Consider the following 26916-nt stretch of genomic DNA (forward strand, 5'->3'; position numbering starts at 1 on the left):
AGCATTACTAAACCATGCCAAGATGGCTCACCTGACCAGTGCAGCAGGCTCAATTACCTATCAGCCTAGCCCAGTTAAAATGGTTTTAATAATATGTTTAAAAAAGCACTGCACCTATGCTGTATCCAGGGTGATTCTGCACCACTGGGCTTACTCCAGTAACTAGAGACAAGGACATCATCTGTTATACCTTAATCCAATCCTGAACTGCACTGTGAGCTATCAAATTATACAGAACAAAGTAAATAACAGACTTTCGCCTTTATCAACTCACCTGTAAGAGACAATGAGCCTTTAAGCATGATTGCCTCTTAGCCCCTATGTGGCTAAGATCCAAACCTAGGATCTGAGGTCTAAAGACCAGGACACTCCTGTCTTGACCTTTGACTCAGAAAAACATGTGCCCAACATAGGAAGCGGTTAACACCCTGTCATCTGACTACACTAAGGAGACAATTACTTTACAACTCTTGCCAAAACAAGGGAATTAAACCACTTGCTTAAAAATGCTGAATAACAAAAATGGTAAAAGATGAAAAAATACATACCAAAATATCTTAATGTACAACAGATCCTAATGTGGATAGTACTATCAAAAATAAAAATTATGGCAATCTGATCTTTACTTGTACAAACCATGGATGCCCAACATTTATAAAGCAAGGGGAATGAGCTTAAATTAAAAAAAAAACAACCCTGGAAAATACATTTTAAAATACAGCTGGTATATAATACAGAGCAGGTGGAAATATAATATCTTATTACAGTACTTCAGATTCTGTCACTTCCCACACCTGGGAGAGCAGCTTATAAAACACTTCTAATTAGATTTCTCTGACTTTGCTGCCACCATCTGGCATTACATATGCTAGCAGCACAGATCTGCATTACACTGGGTCAATGGAAGGGAACCGATAATGATTCAAACTGTCAATTAAAATGAGAGTCCTTCAGGAAACAAATATAGAGCGCATTCCCCCAAACCAAATGAATCATAAAACATATAGCACTTCTTATAAATTCAAACCAAGAAATTACATTCAGAAATATAGTGGAAAAACAGTGATCTTTGTCTATGGTGGACCCACAGCTGTTTGTTTTACACTGCATGTTATCATAAGACTTTGCTTCCCACCCATTTTTCTACCTTGCCCCACTTTGGGGCTCTTTTCCAAAGGGCCTACTGCATGCCATTGGGCTTTCTGTGTGACAATTTGGAACTACCTCGCCCCACTTTGGGGTCCTTTTACAAAGGGCCTACTGCATGACATTGGGCTTTCTGCGTGACAATTTGGAACTACAGTTCCCACCACCAGTGTGTACCATTTCTAGCTTTTTGTGGCTTACCCGGTGATAATTGGGCAACGCGTGTTACTGCCAGGTTAGCGCAAGAGCCCTTATCGCCTAAATAGGTAGCAGTAAGGGCGCCGGCCCCGGAAATGGCTGCACATCAATCCCTGTGATTAGCAAAGAGCCATTTCCTTTAAAAGGAAATTTAAAAGGAAAAAAAAACCTCAGTCTTTTACCTGCTGCAGTAAAAGGGGGCCTCTGTGCACATCAAAAACATGTCCCGGCCCCCTTTTACCACAGCTTGGTAAAAGGGCGTCCCTAAATGCCACCTAAGGAGGTCTGGATTAAACAGGGCCCACAATTTCACCAGGGGCCCTCCAGAGCTTCCCCAACTCTGATGAAGGCACTACTGGGCTTGAACCAAAAAACACAGGAGCCATGCGGTCTGGCAGCAAGATGCTCAATTTTCCCGCTGAAAATGGCTCAGTGCTGGGACCTGCAGACTGTAGCTCCAACTGTTCCTCCAGCAGCACCTGTGGCTCCCTGAAGTCACACAGCTGTGCTAGTGCTATTCCTGACTGCATCAGGGACTAGGAGCCAGCCGTTGTGCTTAATCACCAGCTCCCACACTAGCAGCCTGAAGGCATCGAGACCCTACTGGCGGTAAACTTTGATAAAGCTGCCCTATTCAGTTGACAGTATCACAACCAACACTGCTCAGAGAGAACTAGGGAGGAACCAGCAGTGGTTCCTAAAGGCTTCTACTGTGCTACCGCACCTGAGGAGAATCCAAAGGCTATGTTCAGTACTGCAAAAGGCTAAGTTGCACCACATTTAGCTGAGGGAAGGTCCACAAACTAAATCCCAGTTCAAGGACTCTACCTCAGGACTGTAGCCCATGAACAGAAGCCTAGAAGTCTGGCCAATCTTATGATCCTTCTGCACCAGTCCAACTTGCACCAGCTGCTGGTGGCAGAGAATACTGAAGTGTTCCAGGCTGCACTACTCCTTATTGTGGGTAAGGACACTGGAATATTCAAATTTTTCTCCCTCCCATCTATTGGTAGGGGTGCACTACTTGCTGGTTGGTACTGGTCTAACAGGATGATAAGGAAAACTTTTACTATAAATTCAAATTGTATAAATATGACAGTAAGTAAGATAAGATGCTTTTAAACATTACTAAAACGTAATAGATTTATCTGCTATGCACACTCAGTTGGGAAAGGTAGTAAACAGCGAAAAAAATTATCAGCAAAATAATTCAGGAACTGCCTATTTGCAGCTGTGCAAAGCAGCCCTGTGGTAATTCATGAGTTTCTGAGCAAACTTACACTGCTCAAATAAGATGATCACTACATCATGGAGTTGAATACATCAGTAGCAAAAGAGGAAATTCACAAAATCATACAAGTAGCCTAATTACATAACATCTGGCCCAGGTGGCTTTAGTTAAAGAGCTTTACAAGATTCTGCGGGACCTGTACTCCTTAACTAACCTTACAATTCTCTTTAGATCCAATGTCATCTTCCTGGATTAAAATAAAAAAAACAACAACTCTCACCTTTAGACCTTTACCCATTTATCTTAGCACTTGTTAATACCATCTTCTGGATGTCACCTGAAAGCAAGTGTATGTGCGCTTGATGCAAAACAGAGAAAATGAGAAGTGAAGTTTAATGTGTTTGTTATAAATCACCATTAATATACCTACAAAATAAGTGATGGTAAGGGCTCACCATGCTAATTTTTATTAATGGATGCACGCTAAAGGCAACATTGTCGCATGACCATTAAATTGGAAAACTGCCCATTTTCCAGCCGCAGCAAAAAGTGGCCTTAGCACGCAGGAAAGACCCGAATAAGGGTGCAATAAGGCCACTTTTTGCCACAGCATTGTAAAAGGACCCCTACTAGTTTTATATGAGCCAATATTCTGCTGTGCTCAGCATTTTTTCTCTTTAAATGCAGGCTGCAGCAGCCAAATATAATCTGGAAATTCAGTACCAGTATTCCCTTCTCTTTCAAAGCATTCTTGAAAGGTCAAATCATTTAGCCCTTGACCTGGGGCATCACAGTGCATCCAATGTGCGATATCTCAGCCAGGTAAAAGCACAGTCATTCTTATTACATCTTGCCATGCTTTGATTTTATTATGCTTAATGTTATAAAAAGATTTGGGGAAGGTGGGAAGGAAGAGAAAGAAGGGAGAGTTCAGAGAGATTTCACTTAACAACTTTAATAGACTTCTTTGCAAAATCTCAAATTATTCAAACCATAAATTTAGTAAAAACATATTTACTTCCAGAGTTCAGATAACCTCAGTAAGTACAGCTTGGGACATTTTGAGGTAAAGAAAAAATAAAAAAGCTCAAAATATAAAGTTACTACTGAGAAGTAAGAGTGAAAATATCACACTTACATGTCCCTGACTGCATATTTGATGTTGTGGAACAGATTTCAGCCTCAAGTGATCACTTTATCACCAAGGTTGACCGAAATATAGGGACAGCATTCCTCACAAAGGTGTGAAAACTTATTGCTGTAAAATTTGATTACATGTAGAGTAAAAAGCAATAAACTGCATTTTTCTGTATTTTTAATTGGACTATATTCCACATCTCACAAAATATAATACAGTATTTCAAATACAAAGGCCGGGAAGGTAAGAATTCTATTAGGTTTTATCATTTCTATTTCCTTGCCTTTGAAACACAAGGGATTCTACCCCTGCATAGCACAGAGACAATGCTCAGATGGCCTGTGGTGACCCACACACAAATTTTCTTTTCCTTAACATGAATGCTAGTGGAAAATATTTCATAATATATTTTTGCCTTAACTGTCCCACAGTACTCAAATGCTGTTTACAAAGAAAATCAAACTCTCTTCATAACAAAAATTCATCCTGTCTTTGGGAAGATCAACGGTTAGCACTAAAAAATAGAAAACAAAAAGCCTTTACAAGTCATTTCCAACATGATTCAGATCTGATATTATCTTCCCTAGAGCTAAAGGCATTTAAGAGAAAACAAACTCCTGGAAAGCTCACTCTGATTAGAACGTACTGGGCTTAAATGTGGCACAGGAGACAGGAAACCTCACAAACCCATACTTCAACAACCTGATCTTAACTTCATCATTTTCTTATTATTGTGTCTTAGCCAAAGTGTGAAGAGGGAAGATTAATTCAGGTTAGATGGGACTGATGAAGAACATCATAGTAAGTGAATGATGTATGCAATGCTTAGGCGGTGAATGAAAATGTTATTGTATTGTGGAATGATTTTTTATTATTTGTAATATTTTGATGAGATGTAAAACTCAAATGCAATAAATAGCTTCGTTGAGCCAAGCCACTAAAACAGGGGGCACATCAATGAGTTTCTAAACACTCAGAACACTGAGCATAAGAATATAATATAACATCCTCCAAATGTTCCTTTTTTCAGTCTATTCTGCTAACATGCATTTATTAATAGTCAATACTCATTTTTTTGTGTAATATCCCTTCAAATGTTATAGGTCCTGCTCCACTGTGCCATATCACAAAGTTCTCTTTAAGGCTTTTAATGCACACAATCCTTAGCAGAGTCACTCAAATATATATACATACACACACACACACACACACTGTCCAACTACATTATTTGTTACATAATCACTTTATAGCTCTATCTTAGGCCTTATTTGTGAACCAACTTTGATCACTGTAGATCCAGCCATCTATGTGTTATAAAGAAAAATAAAAGGAGCCCTTTTACACTGTTTCAAAATATCAGGACCCCTTCTTAAGTTTCTTTATTTAATGCATTTATTTTTCATACCTTACTGTGCTAGAGACCTTAGTAACAGAGGATTACTGCAGATCAAGTCGCAACCTTTAGCTGAAAATAACCTCTCATTACCCTGGATCTCTACCCTTATTTATCCTAGCTTTCCCCAGTTTCTATTTTTGTCAGGTGTGAGCTAAATCCAATAATAATAATAATAATAATAATAATAAATAGCGCTTTAAGTTATCTAGGGAGGTAGCATGTGTGCCTCTGAACCACCTTTGACTTTGAAGGAAGACAGATATGAAACGGTCATGGCAGTTTGCTGCAATACAACAGAACCTACAGGACAGAGATTATGACACTTGAAACAAAAAACAAAAGACTAACATTCATCGCCCTCAATTTTAACACTTTCGTTTCAGCTCATGTGAGAACCATTCCCACTAAAGGTAAGCATTGATTTCCTCACTCTCATCTGAAGTTACATTCACAGAGAAGTGCTTACCACAAAACTGCTTTAAATCGAGTAGTATTTCAATATTGCAACTTTCAGCCATGCAAAACTATGGGAGATATAGAGAATGCTTACAGTGCTGCTGTTTTACAATAAGCAGGATACAGAAGTGCCCCAGAACAGTGGGGCTAAAAACAAGCTTCAGACAATAACGTACCAGACAAATAGATCAAGTTCTCTAGAACACACACAGTCATTTTTGAAATCAATTAATTATACACCTCATTAAAGTTCCATAAACACTTATTGCAAAATATATTACTGGTAAAAATCAACTCATACTGTGTTCATACTTCTTTTGCCCGGGTGGAAGAAACAAGAAGTCCCTTACTCCCTGAAGAGCTATGTCGTTCCTATTGCATCATTAAGCTATCCTGAAGATAACCTATTAATGATTATAGAATTTGTTGCTCATGATAAATGCACACACAAAGAAGAGAATAACCCCAAGTCTTCTAAATGTACAATTCAGATGTCAGCTAATTCCACTCACTTCCCCTGCACAGCAGGATTCCACTTGATTCAGATTTTCTAAAACACAGTAACATCCACGGCTAATATTTAAAAGCTTTCAAGAAGAGATCACAGCAATACAGCAAAGAATGTTTAAAAAGAAAACAAGAAAAAAAAAAAAAAAAAAAAAAGAGTAGAACAGCAGCAATACGTATGGAGAAAGGAGGGCATCTCCAGCCTAAAAGTTAGCAATTCTGTAAAAACTTACGGAAAGTATGTAAAAGTGATTCATTTACCTAGCACAGGTTTTTTTTAGATACATTTCCCATATCAAAACATGTTCATCCTAAAATTGTCCAATTGCTCAAGGTTCAGGGTTCATTTTATTTGATAAATTGCTTTAAGGAAAGCCACAGAAGTAGAGAAACAGCCTAAGTACTCAAGCAGCGAGATAGGAACCAGGGAAGCCAGGGTTCATACCCCGTAAACTCAGGTACGTCATTTCACCCTGAACTGTCACAGGTACAGATTTGGAGCTGGATTTAATAACTGACATTACCATTCATTATTACACATTAAAGTGCATTGATATTATTGAATATGTATTATTTAATGCAGACTTGATTACTGTCAATCGGGGCTATTTGTTAATAGTTTGCATTACTACAGTAATGCAGGTTAGTAAATTTAACCCTTAAATTGTAGGCCCTCTGAGGCAGGGAAAATACTTAATGCACCTGAATATAACTCACTTTTGAGCTTGGATTAGCAGACAGTGATTAAATCTAAAATCCAATTTTGCAACTTTATAGACAAATTACAGTGTGAGAATTCTTTCTATTTCTGAATGATTTTACACCAGTTCAATAAACTAGCTAGAAAAGGGACAGAAAAAATGTGAAGCAAGCCATGGCCCTAGTTATAATGCTTGCTGCTTTAAAAGCTTTGCTATGCCTTTAAATTTGCTACTTCTGAAAGATCACATAATAATTTCAGAGACTCTCTCAGATGTTGATTCAGATTCTTATACCAAACAAGCATTTGTTTTCTGAACCAAATTAAATAATGCAAGCAATCCACAAGCTTAGTTTTATCTACAAAAAATATCTAAACACTACCTGAGCAACCCTTTACATTTTCAGAAGACTGCATGCATCATTAAGCACCACCTTCACTCTGAAATGAATTTTCTGTGAATGTTGCTTATGTTGTGTCATCGGTCATGCAAAGTGTTGACATGTTCATGCATCCATTATTGACAACCATAAGTACAGCATACCATCAGCAGAAAATAGCTTACTGAGTAAGCAATATTGCACTTACCAAATACAGCAGAAAGGTATGAAGGCCTGTTCCGAGTCCAACAGAGGACAAAATTCCTAAGCCTACCCAGTAGGCACACCATAAAAATTTTTTTTCCATGTACTGCACATACTGAAAAATAAAATGATTGATGCTATATCAGAGAAAAGCTTGTGTGTATATAGAGAAAGCAATAGTACAGTTTTTTTTTAAAGTTTAGTATGAAATATTAAACATAAGGAAGGTAATTTTATAAAGTATTTCTATATGCAAAGCTTATTTTATACACAGAAAATGCATTTTTATTCTCCCCAACAACGGAAGTTGAAAAGAATTATATAAAAGGGATTTGTCTTTATTTGATGAGAGCAAAATAACTCTCCAAAAATGGAATAAAATAGGATGAAACTCTGATTTGGGGAGGGAAATCAGTGAAGAGACATTGAAAGTGAGCCAGATTGTACCAGGGGTTACAGAGAAATAAGCCCTACCTCCCACCAAAAAAAAATGGTCCAATGCATTTCTATGGGAAAAGCAATTCTAGTTTCTGAAGCATAGAAACTTACATATAATGAAACGTAGCAGTTAGGAAATTCCTCCATTCAAAATGTTTCCCCCTATTATTCTGTACTATCCCTACCTCCTGAACTGCTCCCAGATCTACTCCCACCACAAATAACCCACCAACTGCTACACTGCCCAAAAACCTACTCCCTAAAATACTCCATAACTATATTACCCCCCACCCCAACTACGCCCCCTCAACAACCCTCCCAAAACTACTCCTTACCAACTACCACATCCCCCCCCCCCAAAAAAAAAAAAAACCAATCCACAGCAGCTACCTATCCAACCCCAAAACACCCACCACAAAGCCACCCCTACACCCTGGAACTAACCCCCTCACTCACTACCCCTCAAACCCCACACCCAACTGACCTCTACCACCTTACCTACCCCCACCACCCCCAACTATCAGTCATCCTAACCCACACCCCCCATGAACAAAATTGCCCCCCCTCTAAGTCAGACACACGTTCAAACACAAACATACAGACACATATACATAAAGACGTGGAGGAGTTAGAAAGAATTCTATGAGCCATGCTCTACATGCTTCTCTACTTCTATACACATAAATGGTTGCGCAATTTTATACAAGTACATGCACCTACAAGACCGCACTTTCAGGGAGGCAATTAGACATTGAAAAAAAATAAATACATAAAAAAGCACCACACATAGAACCATATGGTGAAATTTGGACTTCCCTGCTAATTTCCTTTCCTTTAGTCCTGTTTGACAAGTCCAGACAAGTGGGTTGTGCTCCCAACTAGCAGAAAGAGGCAGAGTGCATTAACTTTTGGTAACATCACTATCCCTATAAGGACTGGTGCAGATCTGAATCTTGTCTGCATACTTTTCGAAAAGAAGAATTAAACAATGAGCCCACAAATAACTAACACTCACAGAGCAGTCATGTATACATATGGCACCAGGGAGCCCAGCACCGGGTGCTTAGCTGTGACATAAAACATATCACAGAAGCATGTGGTGTTTGTGGGCGAGGCCATGGCTGATCTAGTAGGGCCTAAAAAAAGGAAATTAGCATAAGACCAAATTTCACCAGTCCAGACAAACGGGATGTACCCAAGATTTACCAATACAGCCAGAAAGAAAACAAGGTCCCTTCTAGGACCACTCTGCCAATAGTTTCCCTTAGCGTGGACATTCAATCTATAATGCTCAATAACTGAATGCAGTGATGACCATATTAATGCCTTACAAATATCTTCTTGGCCCACAGTCCTAACCTTGGCTCCTGAGATGCCTTTGTGCCCTGGCAGAATGAGCCTACAAAACAGAATGCATCGTCATCTTGTTCAAGAAGTAAGCCATTTTGATTGCCTTCTTTATCCATCAGGGCAACAAGGACTTAGATGCCATTTTCCATTTGAGCCATGATGGTGTTTTTTTGCTGATGGATTTAATTAAGTTTAGTGACTGCTCAGAAATCCCCCGAAACAGGTCATGAAGACTGAAATGCCGTTTGCTTAATATAGGCATCAGTGTGTTTTGAACAAGTTTCACAGCACTGACTTTACATATCTGGGAAAACTAAAGTAGCCGCTTTTTTTTACTTTATCTTTATTTGAACAATTGTTTCTGGTAAAACTAATGTTACAGCAGCTGTTTGAGATATGTTTGAGTTTTTATTTTTAAAAGAAATAAAAAAAGTCAATAAAGTAGTAGAGACACCAAGGCACATGATTTATGTGCTTTAGCTTAGAACTGAAACAGCTCTATGCTATAAGAGGTCTGATAGCTCATCCTGATAACCTTCTGATGCCTCTATGTCTTTACATAAAAATTAAAATACAGAACACATAGAGTATACTGTGTTTAGCTTTAACATAGTAATTGTTTTTGTTGCCATGGTGGTATTACTCCTATTTGCTCTTTAATACATTTTTTGTGGAGTGACCTATTTCCCCTTTGACTATTTGACTTTCTGCCAGGTACCTGTGATCTGTATTGGCCACCGTTAGAAGCAGGATACTGGGCTAGACGGACCTTTGGCCAATCCAGATCACAGGTACCTGGCAGAGTTGATACCATTACTGCAGAATAATCCCTGGGCCAGTGGTTCCCAAACTTTCTCGGGTCACACCACCACCTAGGCTACACATTTCCTTGAAGGAACCCCCTCCCCCCCAACAGCATTGAGTCCAACCTTTGCTGGTGGATATGCCCAGCCCCGCCAGCCGAAGAGGTTCACTGCAAGTGCCGAGCTCCAGCGAGCAAATTGGTGGCATGCTTCAGCCACCGATGCCTGCGTTCCCATGCATGCCCTCCTTCCCTCTTTCCATCCAGCGTATGCCCTGCCTCTCTTTCTCTCCTTCCTCCCAGCCTCCATCCAGCTGCTGATTCTCTAGACTAGTAAAGCAAGCTACAGCCACCGCAAGGCAGGACTCTTCATTCGTGCGGCTGCCGGCTGTGCTGCAGATCAGCAAGAGACATATGAGGGGGCAGGACTGTCAGATGTGTATGAAGAGTATGGCCCCACGGTGGCTGCAGTTTGTTTTGCCACCACTGCTGCTTCTCATCTAGAGAAGCAGTAGTAGCAGCAGCTTGGATGGCAGCAGGAAGGTGGGGGAAAAATGCCACAGCATCCCTGAGAGTCCACTGTGGTACCAGGGTGCTGCAGCACACAGTTTGAGAATCACTGCCTTAGTCATTAACAGACACCTTTGAAGGCCAAAGCCATAAGCCAAAAGGGGCCTGCATTCTCCATTATTACCAGTCCCTGCTTTAACAGCCCTGAAATTCACAGAAATCACAGCAGCTCTTCCACCAAGCAGCTCATGAGATCAGCATACCAAGGCTGTTGAAACCAATCCAGAGCCATCACTAAAACTGGAAGACTGAAAATCCTACAAAGAAATCAGCTAATCAGTGACTATAGTAGGAATATATACAGAAGGCCCTAGACCAAGGCTGCAGCAGCACATCTATATCCCTTGTATGTTGACCTCTTTCCTGCAACTGAAGAATCTGATTGCCTTAGTGTTGCAACTGGATGCCATCAAGTCAAATGCTGGAAGACACCAGCAGTCCACTATCATTGGGAATGTCTGGGTCCCTATCTCCCACTTGCCTTGATCCAGGACATTCCGACTAAGGAAATCAGCTTGCACATTATCGACTTCTTCAATGTGGGCTTAAGGTAAAACCACAAAATGGTTCTCCACCCATCAGTACAGGACAGACACCTCTCTTGCTACTTCAGAACTCTTGATTCCACCTGTTTGTTGATATAAACTAATAGTCATGGCATTTTCTGACACGATAAAAACTGCCCTTCCTGTCACTAGTGAGAGAAATTTTACCAGGGCTAAACAAACTGCCCTGGCCTCTAAGCAAATGATTATGCAGAAATACTCCTAACGCAACCACCTCCCCTCCACCATCTGATCTTGGCAATGCAAACCCCAGTCAGACAGACTGGAGTCCATCATGACTCATGACCCAAGAGAGAGGTTCCAAATCCATGATCTTGGAGAACAGCTGGCGCTCTCCACCAAGCCTGCTCCCTCTGCCAATGGCTGCAGGAGCAGAAGATTATCATAATTCTGGTGACAGCAATGACAATCTGAACAGGAGCATCTATGCAGGGGCCTCATATGAGCTCTCACCCAGGGTATCAGGTCTAAAGGTTACACCCTCTAAGTGGCCGCAGGGTAACCCCAGGCAGATGGTTAGGCATTTTGTGACACACTCCTAATGTGAATGAGGCACATGTTTGATTGTTGCAGCTGTCCAGGTCTTGCCAGACAAATGTTTGCTTGAGCAAGATCTCCACTTTCCCTTGGTGAGACTTTTACAAGACCAGGCTGCCATTCACTGTGAAAGTGGTCTTCTTAGGTTAATCCCTTGACTTCACCGTGTACGTCTATGCCGACAACATCCAGTTGCTCTATGTCCTAGATCACTTTACCCCATCAAAAATCACTTCCATAAATTGCAAATTATCACAGAGAACCTACTGGCTTCATTCACATAAGTTATCTTTAAATCCAAATGATTCCAAGGATGCGAAGACTTTGAATTTGGGGGATTTGTATATTTGCAAGAAATATTGACAAGGGCAATGTAAGAGTCTGTGTGTGGAATAATAGGTTATATTTAGATTTATTTGGATTTAAAGATAACTTACGTGAATGAAGCCAGTAGGTTCTCTGTGATAATTTGCAATTTATGGAAGTGATTTTTGACGGGGTAAAGTGATCTAGGACATAGAGCAACTGGATGTTGTCGGCGTAGACGTACACGGTGAAGTCAAGGGATTAACCTAAGAAGACCACTTTCACAGTGAATGGCATCTTAGACTCCAGTCTTTCTTTGAAACCACAGGTTTCACAAGTTGTCCGGCGAACTTCCTATAAATTACGCATGATTCATTCAATTTGCTCACTAGTTTTTGCTTCTGCTCTCAACATATTAGTTCATTCCTTGGTTATATTTATTTATTTATTGCATTTGTATCCCACATTTTGCCACCGTATGGCAGGTTCAATGTGGCTTACATATTGCTAAAAAGGCAGTTACAAAATTTAGATTTGTAGAAGTCTAGTACATAATACAGCAGTACAATAAACGCTTAGGTTGATATATTAGCATATTGTGAGAGAAGTTAATATTATTGTTTTCCATTTGTGAACTTTTCATGATGTATGTTAGACACTTCCTATTCCAGAGCCTCTGCAATGCGGAAGGAGGACACTACTTAGGAGTTAACAATGTTTATTGCTCCCATCTAGGTGGATGACAGGAGACATATCTTCGTTTGAGAGTGAGATTTCCTCATCTTCTATGAACAGGTTGACTATGGACAGACCCTCCTCATCTTCTTCCATCCACTCATCTCCAAAGGGTAAGCCCTGAAACCCCAGCAGTCCTCAGATTCCTAGGCCACCACTTATGGGCAGTTCTTACTCTTGGCCCCACCACCACCATCAAGGGCCTTCCAGAAACAGCCCATAATCTGCTGCAGCAACTGAAGATTCTATCCCATATCCAGAAACTCAACTGCAGTTTGATGGCCAGAAAAATAAGTTTCTCCTAGTCCCGGGAGTGCAATTCTCCCACTGAGGTGTAGGCTGTAACCAACAATCTGAGCTGTGCAGCACCTTCTCGCTCCAGTGTCACACCAGACAACAGAGTTTCAGATTCCACTACTACTGAAACTTCTGCTGAATCAGTTGGATTGCAACTTGGCCAACAACATCCCACCCAGAACTAACCCAGCAAAAGTCAAAGCTCCCACATTGGAGACCCTTCGGGCATCGAAGTTTGTGGAAAACAAACTCTTCCTTCAAATCCCCACATCACAGCCAACTCAGGTGTCCTAGGGACCACCCACTGCACAGAACAGGAGAAACTTATGGCTTGTTTTGTTTTGTTTTTAACACATCTGGTGGGGGCAGAGAGAATAGAAGCAGATCAGAAGTAGAGAAAAAAAGGGGAAAAATTAAGCCTTGCACCAGACACTTCTCAACATACATGATCCCCCCCCCCCCTACCTTTGACCAGTGGCCTTGTGGGGCACAGCCAAGCTAACAGTCCAGGCCCTAGGCTTGACACCAGACACATGAGTAACAACCTAGCTCAGGAGTGGACAAACTCAGTCCACGACGGCCACACCCTAATCAGATTTTCAGGATTTCCACAATGAACATGCATGAGATTTGTATACAATAGAGGCCCTGCATACAAATCAATCTCATGCATATCCATTGTGGAAATCTTGAAAACTGGGTTGCAGCCCTTGAGTACGGAGATTGCCCACCCCTGCCCTAGCTCAACCGGGGGGGGGGGGGAGTGGAGGTCTTCAGACTGACCCCTAGGAGCTGCACCATGGCCACTGCAGAACACTGCAAAACTGACCATAACCCACAGTACTCAGGAGTCAGGCCCAAAACCAATCCTGCTGCACCAATCCCAACTGCAACCATTCACTGAAGGCAATAATTCTAACAAGATGCAAGTGTGCAACAATCCTTACAGGAGTGATATCATCTAAAGCCTGTGCTCTCTGCCTCCATCTTCTGGTTGGGGAGCACAACACAATTGTCTAAATTGGTCTAGCAGGGTAAGGAAATTGCCTTTATAAAACAGTAACAATAAATGCACCTATGTGCCTTCACAGCCTAGATGCCTTGTTAAGTTCTCTTCCTCTGACGACGTGACATCACCAAGCAGAATGGAAGCTTAAGCAGAAAATTCTGCTTAACCCTGGGCAATTTATGGCGTTTCGTCTCCATCCAACTGTATCTGAGATCCTATCTGACACGGTGTTCTAGTGCTGGCAATGGCAGTCCAAGCTGCAAAAGGTGCCCATTCCAGTCCTACCGATTTAACAGAGTTTGCCTACAGAGGTGGTTCGCGTTCCAACCACATGACCGCATGGAAAACCTGAGCCCTCAGACGGAGCGAGAAGCAGAACTGACTGGTGGTTCCTCTTCGAGAGATCTTTTTGGGACAGGAGAGGAGCAAGTGCTGGCTGAGCAGACCCCCTTTGTGGAATTCCAGGACTAGTTACAAGAAATCAAAACAGATATCAAAGCTGTTCACTCAGAGCTTATGGTATTAGAAGCTGATTTACTAGGGGAAATTTGGGAGCTAGGGCACCGCATGAAAAAAGCAAAGAGCGCATAGAAGAGCATACCGAGGCTCTTGGGTCCCTGGAGCAGCAGGTAGTCGATATCCACCTGGGTGCTCAACAAATCGATTCAGAATGCTGCAGCAAGACTCATAGAAGGTTATAAGTGATGTGACTACATCACACCATTTTTGCAAAAACTTCATTGGCAACCAGTACAATACAGGGCTAAACTTAAATATGTCTGATCTTTAAAGCACTTAAAGGAAATGGTCCAGAGTACTTTAAGAACATGATGACTCTCTACATATCTTCAAACACATTAAGGCCCATCCAAAGGGTATCCCTAACACCACCCTCTCCAAAAGACATTACACGACGTGATACCCGCAAGCGAGCCTTCTCTGAAGTAGCCCCCACACTCTGGAATGCACTCCCTGAAAGTCTTGAGTTAAGCGGAGTCTATCTCTACTTCAGGAAGCAGGTGAAAGGTTGGCTTTTCAAGCAGGCCTTTAATGGAAGAAGTAACTAACTTCTTAGTCTCACACACACACACGAATGACACAGACTGCACATACTACAGCAGGACATGTTTACCACTTCTACCCTGAGATAACATTTAATCATCTCTCTGATCTCATGTGCAACTTTCTTTAAATTAGTTACCTTATTTTCTAAATCCTCTTACTCTCCTACCTATCTATATGTTCCATCTTCGCTTATACCCTATGCTATTAAAATGTTCAATTACATATTTTGTTGACGTTGTAAGTAGTATACTATGCAATACTTTGTATTATTTGAAAATTTTTACTGTTGTAATTGTTTATTGCTTATGTTTGATTTATTCTCACTGTACATCACCTTGAGTGAATTCTTTCAAAAAGGCAGTAAATCAATCCTAATAAATAAATTGCAAATTGGAAGATTTAAAGAATAGTAGCCGACACTGAAACCTTTGCTTTCAGGGGCTGCCCGAGACCTCTACCATATGTAGATTGTGAGGCAATGGCTTAACAACTAGTAAGCTTCCTATTGTTGGAGAGGGAGGAAAAGATGGACCCGAGCAGTCTTGCAGGAAAGAGCACATCGGGCCATGGGATCACAATGATTGAATCAATCTAAAGACATAATAGCCTGTTTTTGTGATTTTAAATTGAAGGAGTGTATTCTAAAGGCTGTGCTCCTAACAAACAAATTCCAATGGGACTCTTACCAGGTGGAGATATACCAAGATCTGGTTTCAGTGACCCTTAAAAGGCGGGCGGATTTGCAGCCCTTTACCCGGAGATTGTGGGAGCTGGGAATTAGCTAATTGGTGGAGACACCCATTTGAGTTATCATTCTACCAGAATGGCCATCTTCATCAAATTTGGACACTGGCTGAGGCGTGAGAGATTTTACTTGAAGAGACAACTAGAACATCATCTCCGGCAGCTGGCTCTGGCCGACCTTCATCAGTGTTGAAAGAACCCCCAAAATGGAAACGGGTGGTGAAGGGGCACAAGCGTCTGCAATGCCAGAAGTCAGCTGGTCAGCTTACCTGGCACTGGCTAAGTTTGACTTACAACAAACTACAAGCACATACCAGGCCATTTTTGTTCCTCAAGGGATGCTCCTGGGGGCCTTGGGCATGCTAAATTTTGAATGCTGGCTCATGTTAAGGTTGGATGGTTATTTTATATTATTATGTATATCAGTTTAAAATGTATTAACAGTTACATTTATGTGCTAGACTGGGAGAACATTTCTCTAACACTTCTCTTGGTAAAGATGGAGGGGTTCCAAACATAGGTGAGGGAGGGAGGGTTAGGGGAGGTTGAGAGGAATAGGGATGGACTATGTGGGGCAGAGGATGAGTATGCTCAGTATGAGAGATGGATCCTACAGATGTATGATGGGTGTTGCAGGGATTTAATGTATAAGAACTATATTTATGAGTGATATTTCATTGGTACTGCTGAATATTTGGGACCTGAATACGCCCATGAGGAGACAGTTCCTTTTTTGGGAGCTGCTCTGGCTTTGGGTGAATATTGTCCTCATTCAGGAGACCCACTTTAAGCTATTCCATGAGTGTTTTTGTAGGCACTAGAAATTACTGCAGCTATATTTCGCATCAATTGTGACAATACTAAAACTAGGGGAGTTATGATAGCCCTGAACAATACTCGACCATGGCAGGTAAAGAAGTTCAGATTCATGGGGGGCACTATTTGCTTTTGCTCTTAGAATTGCAGGGTTAGATATACACTATAGTAAATGTTTATGCTCCGAATAATGACTACAGGGAATACCTAAGCCAACAAGATCAACTACTTCTGGGTCACAGGGAGGGTTCCTTGTTGGGGGGAGGGGATTTTAATCTTACGCTGCACCCCCAACTGGATAATTCGGCAACATCAGGGCAATACATTTATTTTTATTTGTTGCATTTGTATCCCACATTTTCCCACCTATTTGCAGGCTCAATGTGGCTTTCAATGCTCCGCTATGGCATTCGCTGACATGTACTTAACAACTTTCAGTATATACTTATGCCTCACTACTATTTCTTGAAATTTTTAAGGAATGCCCTCAGAAATTTCCACTCAAAAGGCAATATCATTTGTTTTGCCAAGTGGCATAGCACATCTTTCATAGGGCCACTCCTATTTTTTGTGTAAGTGCTATAGCCTGAATCAAACAGTGCTAAGAAAATACAGTGCTCAACAAGTAATTGAAAAAACGTGAACTTATCTTAACGTTTTTTTTTTTTTAAGGATTCTCATCCAGCTTACGAAACTTGCTGTGTACTTCCTAGTCATCAAATGTCCTAATTTGAACGGCTTTCCTTCAGGGGAAGCCGTTCAAATTAGGACATTCGATGACTAGGAAGTACACAGCAAGCAAGTTTCATAAGTTGGATGAGAATCCTTTTTTTAAAAAAACGTTTAGTTCACGTTTTTTTCAATTATTTGTTGAGCACTGTATTCTTTTTAGCACTGTTTGATTCAGGCTATAGCACTTACACAAAAATAGGAGTGGACCTATGAAAGATGTGCTATGCCACTCGGCAAAACAAATGATATTGCCTTATGAGTGGAAATTTCTGAGGGCATTCCTTAAAAAATTTCAAGAAATAGTAGTGAGGTATAAGTATATACTGAAAGTTGTTAAGTACATATCAGTGGTAGCCTGTATCCATGACTATATAACAGCAGGAATCTTTGGTTTTTGTTGATTTATTACACGTATTTGTACCAAGGATTGTGGGTTTTTTTTTTTTAATATCCCGTTAAGGCATTCGCCATTCCAGAGTGGAAGTTACAATAGTTGTTACATAGAGAGTAGGTTGACAAGATAAGATTAAGAAGAGTGGGGATTGAGTGAGACCGAAGTTACGATGATATAGGCACAAGGGGGGGGGGAGGGAAGGGGAGGGGAGGGGAGGGGGAAATGGAGGTGCCGTGGGGTTGATATTAACTACTGAAAAACTGGTCTGTAATTTGAAGTTTGTATTTAATTATGGGGGTATTAATGATGTACAGGCTGAGACATTGTGTTATTGAAGTTGTTTTAAGTATGTTTAATAAACTTCAAAGTTAAAAATAAAAAAGATTAAGCATACAGGCATAGAAAGAAGTCAGTCAAAATGGAGGTGTTGTGGTTACAGTTATTAGACTTTGTCATATGCTTTGTTGAAGAGATATGTCTTCAGAGATTTATGAAAGTTCGTTAGTTCTCTGAAGACATATCTCTTCAACAAAGCAAAATACTATATACCCAAAAAGATCAGGACTTACTGCATACTTTTATTACTTGCTGGCACCTGATAGGTATAATCTCATGCCACAGGATACTCTTGCCTCCAAAGATCTGTTACTCATCAGTCCTCAAAACTTAATCTTGTATTGACTTTTGGTTGGGTGATGCCTCAGTACTCAAACTCAACAGACATGTACTTGGTTGGACCATTGCGGCCAGTACGCCATGGCGAGACCCCCCCCCCCCCCAAGGTGGCGGATCCATGATGCTTTGCTTTTACATACGAATATTGCTCAGCTCGAACGCCACATCAGTGATAATGTGGAGGTTTCCCCCGGGCATTCTGTGGGAGGACTTTAAGGCAGTCATGCGGGGTCATTTTATAGCTTTGCAAGCTCACCAAAAAGAAAATATTTTGTGGCAGAGAAGACCCTTAGGACACACTTAGCAAGTCTAGAGCGACGAGCCGGGGTGGGGGAGGTTTGTCACAGCTAGAGATCAGGCCTATAAACTAGGATGGAATTGCATGATTTACAACTGGCAGATATCTCAGAGCAGTTGCAGTGAGTCTGCCAGGCTCACTTTGAGTTTGGAAATAAGGCCAACAGGTTGTTAGCCCATAAACTTAAACAGATAGCCCGAACCCATATACTATGTCTCCATGATGATCAGGGTACATTATATACCTATTCTCATACCTTGCAGAACATGTTTGTTCAATTTTATAAGAACCTGTATACCCCAGATATTCATCTGTCCACAGATAATATGTCTTCTTACCTGGCTGGGGTGGGAGCAGCATGACAGCTATAGAAGAGATTCATCAGGCGATTTAGGATCTACCTAATTGATAGATGGCGGAGCCTGATGGCTTCACTAGTAGGTTTTACAAAACCTTCAGGAGCATGGTAGCTCAGTTGCTTCTGCGGATGTTTCACTCGTTTGATGAGGGAGATCCGCTACTAGAGATGTGGACTTTAGTGATGATTACAGTTTCACCTAACCTGGGTAGAGACCCTCAAGTTTTGTAACTCTTTATCATCCCATCTCATTAATGGGATCAGACTAAAAGATTTTTAAGAAAATCCTAGCTACTCGATTACAGCTTTGTACATGGTCAGCAGACCTTTGATAACGTGCGTACAGCACTGTATCTTAGCCATAGCACCCAAGACACAGAAATCCCTATGTGTTTATTGTCGCTAGATGCGGAGAAGGCATTTGATCGCGTGCAATTGCCATTTTTGTTTGCAGTTTTAGACCAAGTGGGCATTAGAGGTCACTTTTTAAGTTGGCTTCATCATCTTTATGCCGCCCAGGAACATTGATCAGTGTAAACTCTTCCCCTTTTGCATTACATCTGGGAACTGGGCAGGGATGCGCTCTGTCACTCCTGCTTTTTGCTCTATCAATTGAGCCCTTGGCAAGTGCGATACGGGAACATGCGGAAATTTGGGGATTACGTCAGGGCCCTGTTGAGGCTAAGTTTTTGCTTTTTGCTGATATACTACTAGCTGTAACTGATCCAGAGGTCTCTCTTCCAGCTGTGGGGACTGAGCTGCAGAGATATGGTGGTGTTTTGGGGTTCAAAATTAATATGAGCAAGTCTGAGGTGATACTTCAGTGCCTCAATTTAGTTACCTGGCTAGATCCTTTGGAAAACGTGTCTTACATATTATAACCAAGACAACAATTCTCAGCCTAGTCCCTGCTCCCATTAATCCAGCAGATGTGAAGAAAGTATTACATCGCTTAAAAGCATCCAAACTTCAAAAGCAATACGCAGTACTGTCTCAGCCAAGGCATACCTTTCAAAAAGATAAATCTCAAATTTTAGCTCTAAAAGGTGCAAGGATTTAAATTCAAGTGAAGCAGGAGGGGAGAACAAACACTGATCTTTTAAAACTTGTTTGCAGAACCTCAGACAAGTTGTATTTTTTTCCAAATTATTGGACTAGTAGAGTAATAAGCATACTTACCTGGATGCAAGAATGAAGTTAAATGGATTTCTAATGAGGAGAATAAAGGCGGGAAAGGACAATGCTAACCACACCACTGACAGAGAAGGCTGTTCAGTTACTAGTCCAAAATGTTTCTCAATGGTAAAACTTTTCACAGGGACAGATGTAGTAAGCAAAGTTGTTAGTTCATCTGGGCCACAGTTAAGCTGAAAGAAGAGATCAACTGAGGATCTTACTAGGTGCGTTTTAGTTAGGAAGGTGATGGGGTGGACTTAGGCAACATACTAGGATACTTAAGGCTTTGAAACCAAAGGAAAATCATTTATTCCATACCTGTTGATGTGCACCTTCAATATAATATGCAGATGTAAGCATCGTAAATAGCAGCAAAAAAGACATCACAATCCCACGACGATGCCATAATCTTAGAAAAACAAAAAAAAAGGCTCATATTCCAAAGCTAGTCAAGTCAGATAGGAACAAGAGTGCAAATTATTACTAATATAGAATTGTTTCTCAATAGTGGAATGAAACCTTGAAAAAGTTTTCATATTTTATAAACACCAAATAAGCTAATAGAGAGATTCTTCTTATAAAAAAGGAAATTTACTAACCTAATTTTTATATTCAAAAGTATGAAATACCAAAAAAAATGTTAATTTGCATCTTCTGGTCTTGCTAGAAAAGCAGTTATAACTTGGAACACCCAACAGATGGTCTTAATCACCAAGAATGAGTTTATAGTTTTCTTAAGCACAAACTATAAATTTCAATCTCAATTTTGCAAATAATCTCTCTTGGCATATACTCAACTATAAAGTTATATTACTCTACATAATCATTCTTGTTGATATTCAACTCAGAAAAATATCAGTTACAAAAAATGATCTGCTAATCCCTCCGCTTCACTATCCCCTTGCTGTCAATTATTGGACAATGGACTCCTTCTCTCCAAGCAGCCTAGGGAAGAGAGAAGAAGTTGGAAGGATGCAGCTTCCTTTTTGAAAGCTCATCTGTCCACACATTGCTCCATAACCATTTTGTTTTGCCCTAGTTTCAGCATTTTTTTTTTTTAACAGTTAAAATTGGTACTATGCTTCCTCCTTTGTATTTACTATTTTCTTCTTGGATGGAGAAGTTTGCTTTTTAAATAGGATTGTTAATTTGGCACACTTTTCCTTTAAGTCATATTATCAAAGCACAGTTGATTCAGTAGGTCTAAATAAGACAAAGGAGGCTAACATCTACTTCAATATATATCCCAGTGCACTGCATCTTTGAAGACAGCCTCCATCATCTCTCCACATACTCAGAAAACCCAGTACCTAATCATTCATTCATTTGTTAATTTATATACCGCTTAGACCTAAGCAGTTTAGTTTCACTTTACAGATTCGATGGGGTACTTTAAAAGTTTGAACATAAATGGATCAGGTCTTGAACATGCTCAAACTATACAGTTATTAACTTACAAAACTTACTTTACTGCACTCAATATTCAGACCATTCAAAAGAATACTCAGTTACAAAAAACATTCATGAACCTAGCTAAGTTGTTACTCTGAAGCTGAGGCTTGCTATAGTAACAGATTTTAAAAGTGGCTGTGAAAGTTAGCTTCCTGTGGGTTTTCAGCAACTTATACACTGGCTGTTTGTAGCCATTAATGTAACCACTGCATAAAACAGGAAATTTGCTTTTCCTTTTTATGGAGATAAAAATTGTTTCTCTGTTAGTCATCCTCCCAGAGGAAGCAGCAATTTCTGTCAGCAATATATTTATTTTTAAATAAGTTACATATAAGGTGAAATTTGTTCTTACCTGCTAATTTCTTTCCTGCTAGACCACTGTATACAAGTGGGTATGCTCCTCAACTTGCAGATGGAGGTAGAAATCCTACATAAAGAGGCAGTCTGTCAAAAAGAAAAAACAGGGATCTCTACAAGAGAAAGCCTTAACTCTGAGGCACACCCGACTGAGCAGATCACTAGGCAGAAGATGCTTTGAACAACAAATCTCGACAAGTGGGGTGCTTCAGAGGTTCAAGTTATAAGCACACCAATGTCTTCAGCACCAAATTTAGGTCCAATGTGGCACCACCATCGGGTTGGTCGTAGCTGCTTCACTCTTCAAAATCTTGTAATATCCAGATGACCTGCCAACTCAGATATCCGACCCCCAGTAACAGGCCAGCGTCATGGCCTGCATTTTAAGGGAACTGACAGTCCAGCCACATTTGAGACAGCCCTGCTGGAAGCCCAGAATTGAGGAAGTTTTCACCCACCACACAGACAAGACATGATTCCCACAAAAGGCTCAAACACACCAGACTTGCACACATGCCAGGTAATTAGAAGGCCTATACACCTTCAAAAATCATGGAAACCAAAGCTGCAGAATAGCCCTTGCATGTCAATCTGCACTTTTCAAGGACCAGACCATATGCCAAAAGGGATCCAGATCTTCCATGAGGATTGGGTAGGGCCATGATTAAGTAGCAGCCCTGAACCCCAAAAGAACTGAAGCAGTCCCCCACCAAGAGCTTTACCAGGTCAGCACATTACAGCTACCAGAGCCAATTTGGAGCCACCAGAATCAAGAGAGTGGGATGTCTAGCAACTCTGTGCAACACACAACTGATGAGCTGCCAAGAAGGCAAGACATATATAAGTCTCTCTAGAAGCCACGGCTAGCAACACAATTCCCTGGGAACTGGGCCTCCACCTTCAACAGAAAAACTGGACAACCTCGGCTTTCCTGTGGGACACCATCAGATCGAAAACCAGTGTTCCCTGGCAACTCACTGGTATCTGGAATGCCCAGATTCCCAGTTCCCACTTACTCAGATCCAGAACATTCCAACCGAGGAAGTCCACCTGCATGTTCTACGAACTGAGACAGCTAAGAGGTGACTCCACTCACTGGCAGAGCAAACAACCTAGTGCCATTGCTGCCCACAAAATGTCTTTGTGGATCATCATTACTGCATTGTCCGACAGAACATGAAGCACTAGTCCCACAAACATGAGAGTTTTCCCAACTCTGGTTGAACTACTCAGGCTTCCAATCTGTAAATGGACCATGAGCCCTCTAGCCTGGGGGGGAGGGGGTCATGACCGGTGCCAGTCAATTTTAAGGGAATGCAACCAGGTGAGCACTTTCCATACTACCACCTGCAAAAGAAGTTGAGTATTTTACTCTTGCAACTGAAGGGGGAACCATCTGGTAAGCAGGGCTCACTAGGAATGTGTCTTGAGAGCTCTCACCCATGGAATCAGGTCCAGAATCACCACTATGGAACCCCAAAGCTGCAGGTAGTCCCAAGCCCTTGGGGTGGGTTGCGTGCAAATGACTCAAAGCTGAGAAAACAGCCTGCTCATCTTTTCCTTGGTCGGGAACATTTTGCCAACTGATATCAAACTGAATCCTCAGATATTCCAGCAACCAAGAGGGGACCAAGCTGCTCCTGGTATAGTTCACCATCCAAATAAGACTCGTTCTAAAACCTTTACCACCCTGCAAATAGCCAACCTGGCCTCCTCCTCCTCCACCAAATTGGTCCAGATCAGTCAGTCATCCAGGTATAGATGTACTCTAATCCCTTCCTTGTGCAGAAATGCTGCTACTACTACTACTACCACCATCGCCATGGAGAAGGTCCTGGAAGCTGTGGGTAATTCAAATATCATAGCCCTGAACTGAAAAAGTGCTCTCCAAGGACATAAAAATCAGAGGAACATTTGGCGATAGTCTCAAATCAGGATGTGCAGATAAGCTTTGGAAAGGTCAAGAGATGAGAAACTCATTCAGACACTGCCACTCCATGCAGAATATGGGCACCAAAAAGTGGCACTGAGCACTTTTGAAATCCAGGATTGACCAAATGTACCTCCACTTCTTGGGAACCTCATTCTCACTCCTCTGCTGGAACCAGGACAATGGTTGCCATCTGGAATGGATGTCCTGAGCCATAGGGAGAAACCATACAGGCATTGGAAAAGGGTTCTGCAAATTCCAAGGTATAGCCCTGATGAACTAACAGAACCCACCAATCTGAGGTGGCTCAAGCCCACTGCAAAGAAAATAGGTGGAGATTACCTCCCATCTGCTGCATCTCAGACTAGGCCCACCATTACTCATTAGGGACTTTTGCCACCAGCAGCTGAAGATCCACTACCATCTCGAGGCTTACAGTAGCTTCTGGAACTTTGCCTCACCCAAGTCTTTGACTAACTTCTAAAGGTCCTTGTCAAAAAGAAGATTCCCTCAAAAGGGAAGTTTGGTAAGCCATGACTTACGTTTCAAAGCCAGAGTCATCTATGCACTACCACCACAGAGAACATAATAGCCATAGTGGATCAGACCAATAGTCCATCTAGCCCCATATCCTGTTTCCAACAGTGGCCAATCCAGGTCACAAGAACCTGGTAGAATCCTAAATAGTAGCCAGATTCTATGCTACCAATCCCAGGGCAAGCAGTGGCTTTCCCAATGTCCATCTCAATAATAGACTACGGACTTTTCCTCTAGGAACTTGTTCAAATCTTTTTTAAACATTGATATGATAATCGTTGTAATCACATCCTCTGGCAATGAGTTCCAGAGAACTATTCATTGAATGAAAAAATATTTCCTCCTATTTGTTTTGTTTTTCAGCTTTACCAACCAAGCATTCACTTGTACAGAAAAGGAAGAAAAAAAGTCAAAAATACATTCTTAAAGCAATTATATCAGACCCTCTAGTACTCCATAAGGGAGTGAACCAAGTAAAAAAAAAACTAAGAAAACCAAAACAAAAAAAGAAAAAGCTGCTAACACTAAGCTCATAACACAGAAGACAATTCCATGTAAATCATCTGCCACTAGTATGGGGGGAAGATGTTCTGTCCTGACCCTCAATTATCCCTCTAGAAGAAATAAATGTGGAGAGTTTCACAAATTAAAAAAAAAAACACTTATGTGATCTACATTTGATTCCTCTTATTTGTTTTAAAAGTATTACCATGTAACTTGAGTGTCCCCTAGTCCTGTACTTGTCGAAAGAATTAAAAAAAAAATAATTCACTGTTACCGGTTCTACACCACTCACGATTTTGTAGACCTCTATCGTATCCTCCCTCTGTGATCTCTTTTCCAAGCAATAGAGCTCTAACCTCTTTAGCCTTTCCTCATATGAGAGGAGTTCCATCCCCTTTATCAGTCTTGTCACTCTTTTTTGAACCTTTTCTAATTCTGCTATATCTTTTTTGAGATATGGTGACCAGAATTGCCAGAAATACTCAAGGTGAGGTTGCACCATGGAGCAATACAGAGACATTATAATAATCTTCATCTTATTTTCCATCCCTTTCCTAATAGTTCCTAGCATCCTGTTTGCTCTTTTGACTGCAGCCACACACTAGGCAGAAGATTTCAGCCATTGACCTGGCCCCATTTCAGTTAAGGTCATACAAAGCATTTGCCAAAAAGGCTGCCCCAGTTCCACTATCTCAGCAGACTCCAAATGCTGAGTTTACAAGCACCCAGGCCATCTAACCCCATTGCCGCTCCTTTTAAATGCTTCCTTAAAGCCAAGATTGGTCTTGGAGGACTAGAGAAGGACAAATGTGAAGATAAGGAGAAGGCTGGTGCCGGCGAAAGGGAGAATTCGGCTTCCCCTGGTTTCGACATCACTTTGAGCCCCGCCGCGCGCACTCCTCCTCCCCAACCGATTGGCGCTAGTTCCTTCCTTTCAGAACCGACAGGGTCGCCCCAAGTGGGAATCATGGGCCCAGAAGAGCGTCGGCTGGAGGTCCTTGTTACAACAGCGGAAGGAATGGAGGGCAGTCTGCCCATGGAATCGCCACGGAATGAGGGCAGAGAAGCTGAGGGAGTAGGCGAGATTCGTAGGCAACGCTCTGAAAGGTATGAACTTCCAGCAGAATTAGTAGTCAAACCAAAAGAAGTGACACTGGATGCATTATGGGACTTAATGTCAACCCTGGGACAAACTTTTATAAAACAGATTAATGAAATTACACCAAGAGTAAAGTCATTGGAAATTGACTTACAAAAAAAAGAGGAAGAAGTTAAGGCTTGAATGACAAAATTGAAAATATGGACCAAAGAATTGTGAAGTTTGAAACAATGCAACCAACTATAATAAAAGATTTGACGAATCTCAGGCAGAGAATGGAGGTGTTTGATAATTATACCAAAAATCATAACCTGAGATTTGTTAACTTTCCTAGAGTGTTAAATGTTGATCCTCTTGAGATGTTGAAACGTTATTTACGTGATGTTTTGAATATACCTGATCAGAATCTGCCACCATTTTCACAAGCATATTATATACCAGTGAAGGACTTAAATCCAATGACTGAAAATCCAATAGATGTTTCTCTTTTGCTTGAGACTTCTGACACTGAGTTGGCAACTGCAGCTACTTTAGTGGTGACGGTTGCATTATTGGCGGACAAAAATTGGATTTTCCGTTTGTTTTTCCGAAATAAAAGATAAACCTTTTTTAGGTTTTAAGATATTGCTTTTTCCTGACGTCTCTAAGGAGACAAGGCGACGGAGGAAACAATTTTTGATCCTTAAGCCTGAAGTTCTGCACCTGGGGGGCACCTTCTTTTTAAGATACCCCTGCAAGTGCATAATAAGACTTGGAGAAAAGAAATATGTATTTACAGAACCTGCCCAGGTGTCAGCGCTTATAGCCTCAGCG

The 26916-nt window shown here is 41.1% G+C and overlaps 1 protein-coding gene across 3 annotated transcripts in view; it reads right to left on the reverse strand.

Moving 5' to 3' along the window:
- Positions 1 to 26916, reverse strand: part of VMP1 (vacuole membrane protein 1) — a 224134-nt gene that overhangs the window by 163570 nt on the left and 33648 nt on the right. For all 3 annotated transcript variants that reach the window (XM_030186296.1, XM_030186295.1, XM_030186297.1), the window contains exons 4-5: positions 20543 to 20633; positions 7361 to 7471 (exon numbers count right to left, since the gene is read on the reverse strand). In XM_030186296.1, coding sequence (XP_030042156.1) covers positions 7361 to 7471; positions 20543 to 20633 — 202 coding nt within the window. The remainder of the gene's footprint in view (positions 1 to 7360; positions 7472 to 20542; positions 20634 to 26916) is intronic.

This window comes from Microcaecilia unicolor, chromosome 13 (genome assembly GCF_901765095.1).
Source record: "Microcaecilia unicolor chromosome 13, aMicUni1.1, whole genome shotgun sequence".
In the NCBI taxonomy this organism is placed as follows: Eukaryota; Metazoa; Chordata; class Amphibia; order Gymnophiona; family Siphonopidae; genus Microcaecilia; species Microcaecilia unicolor.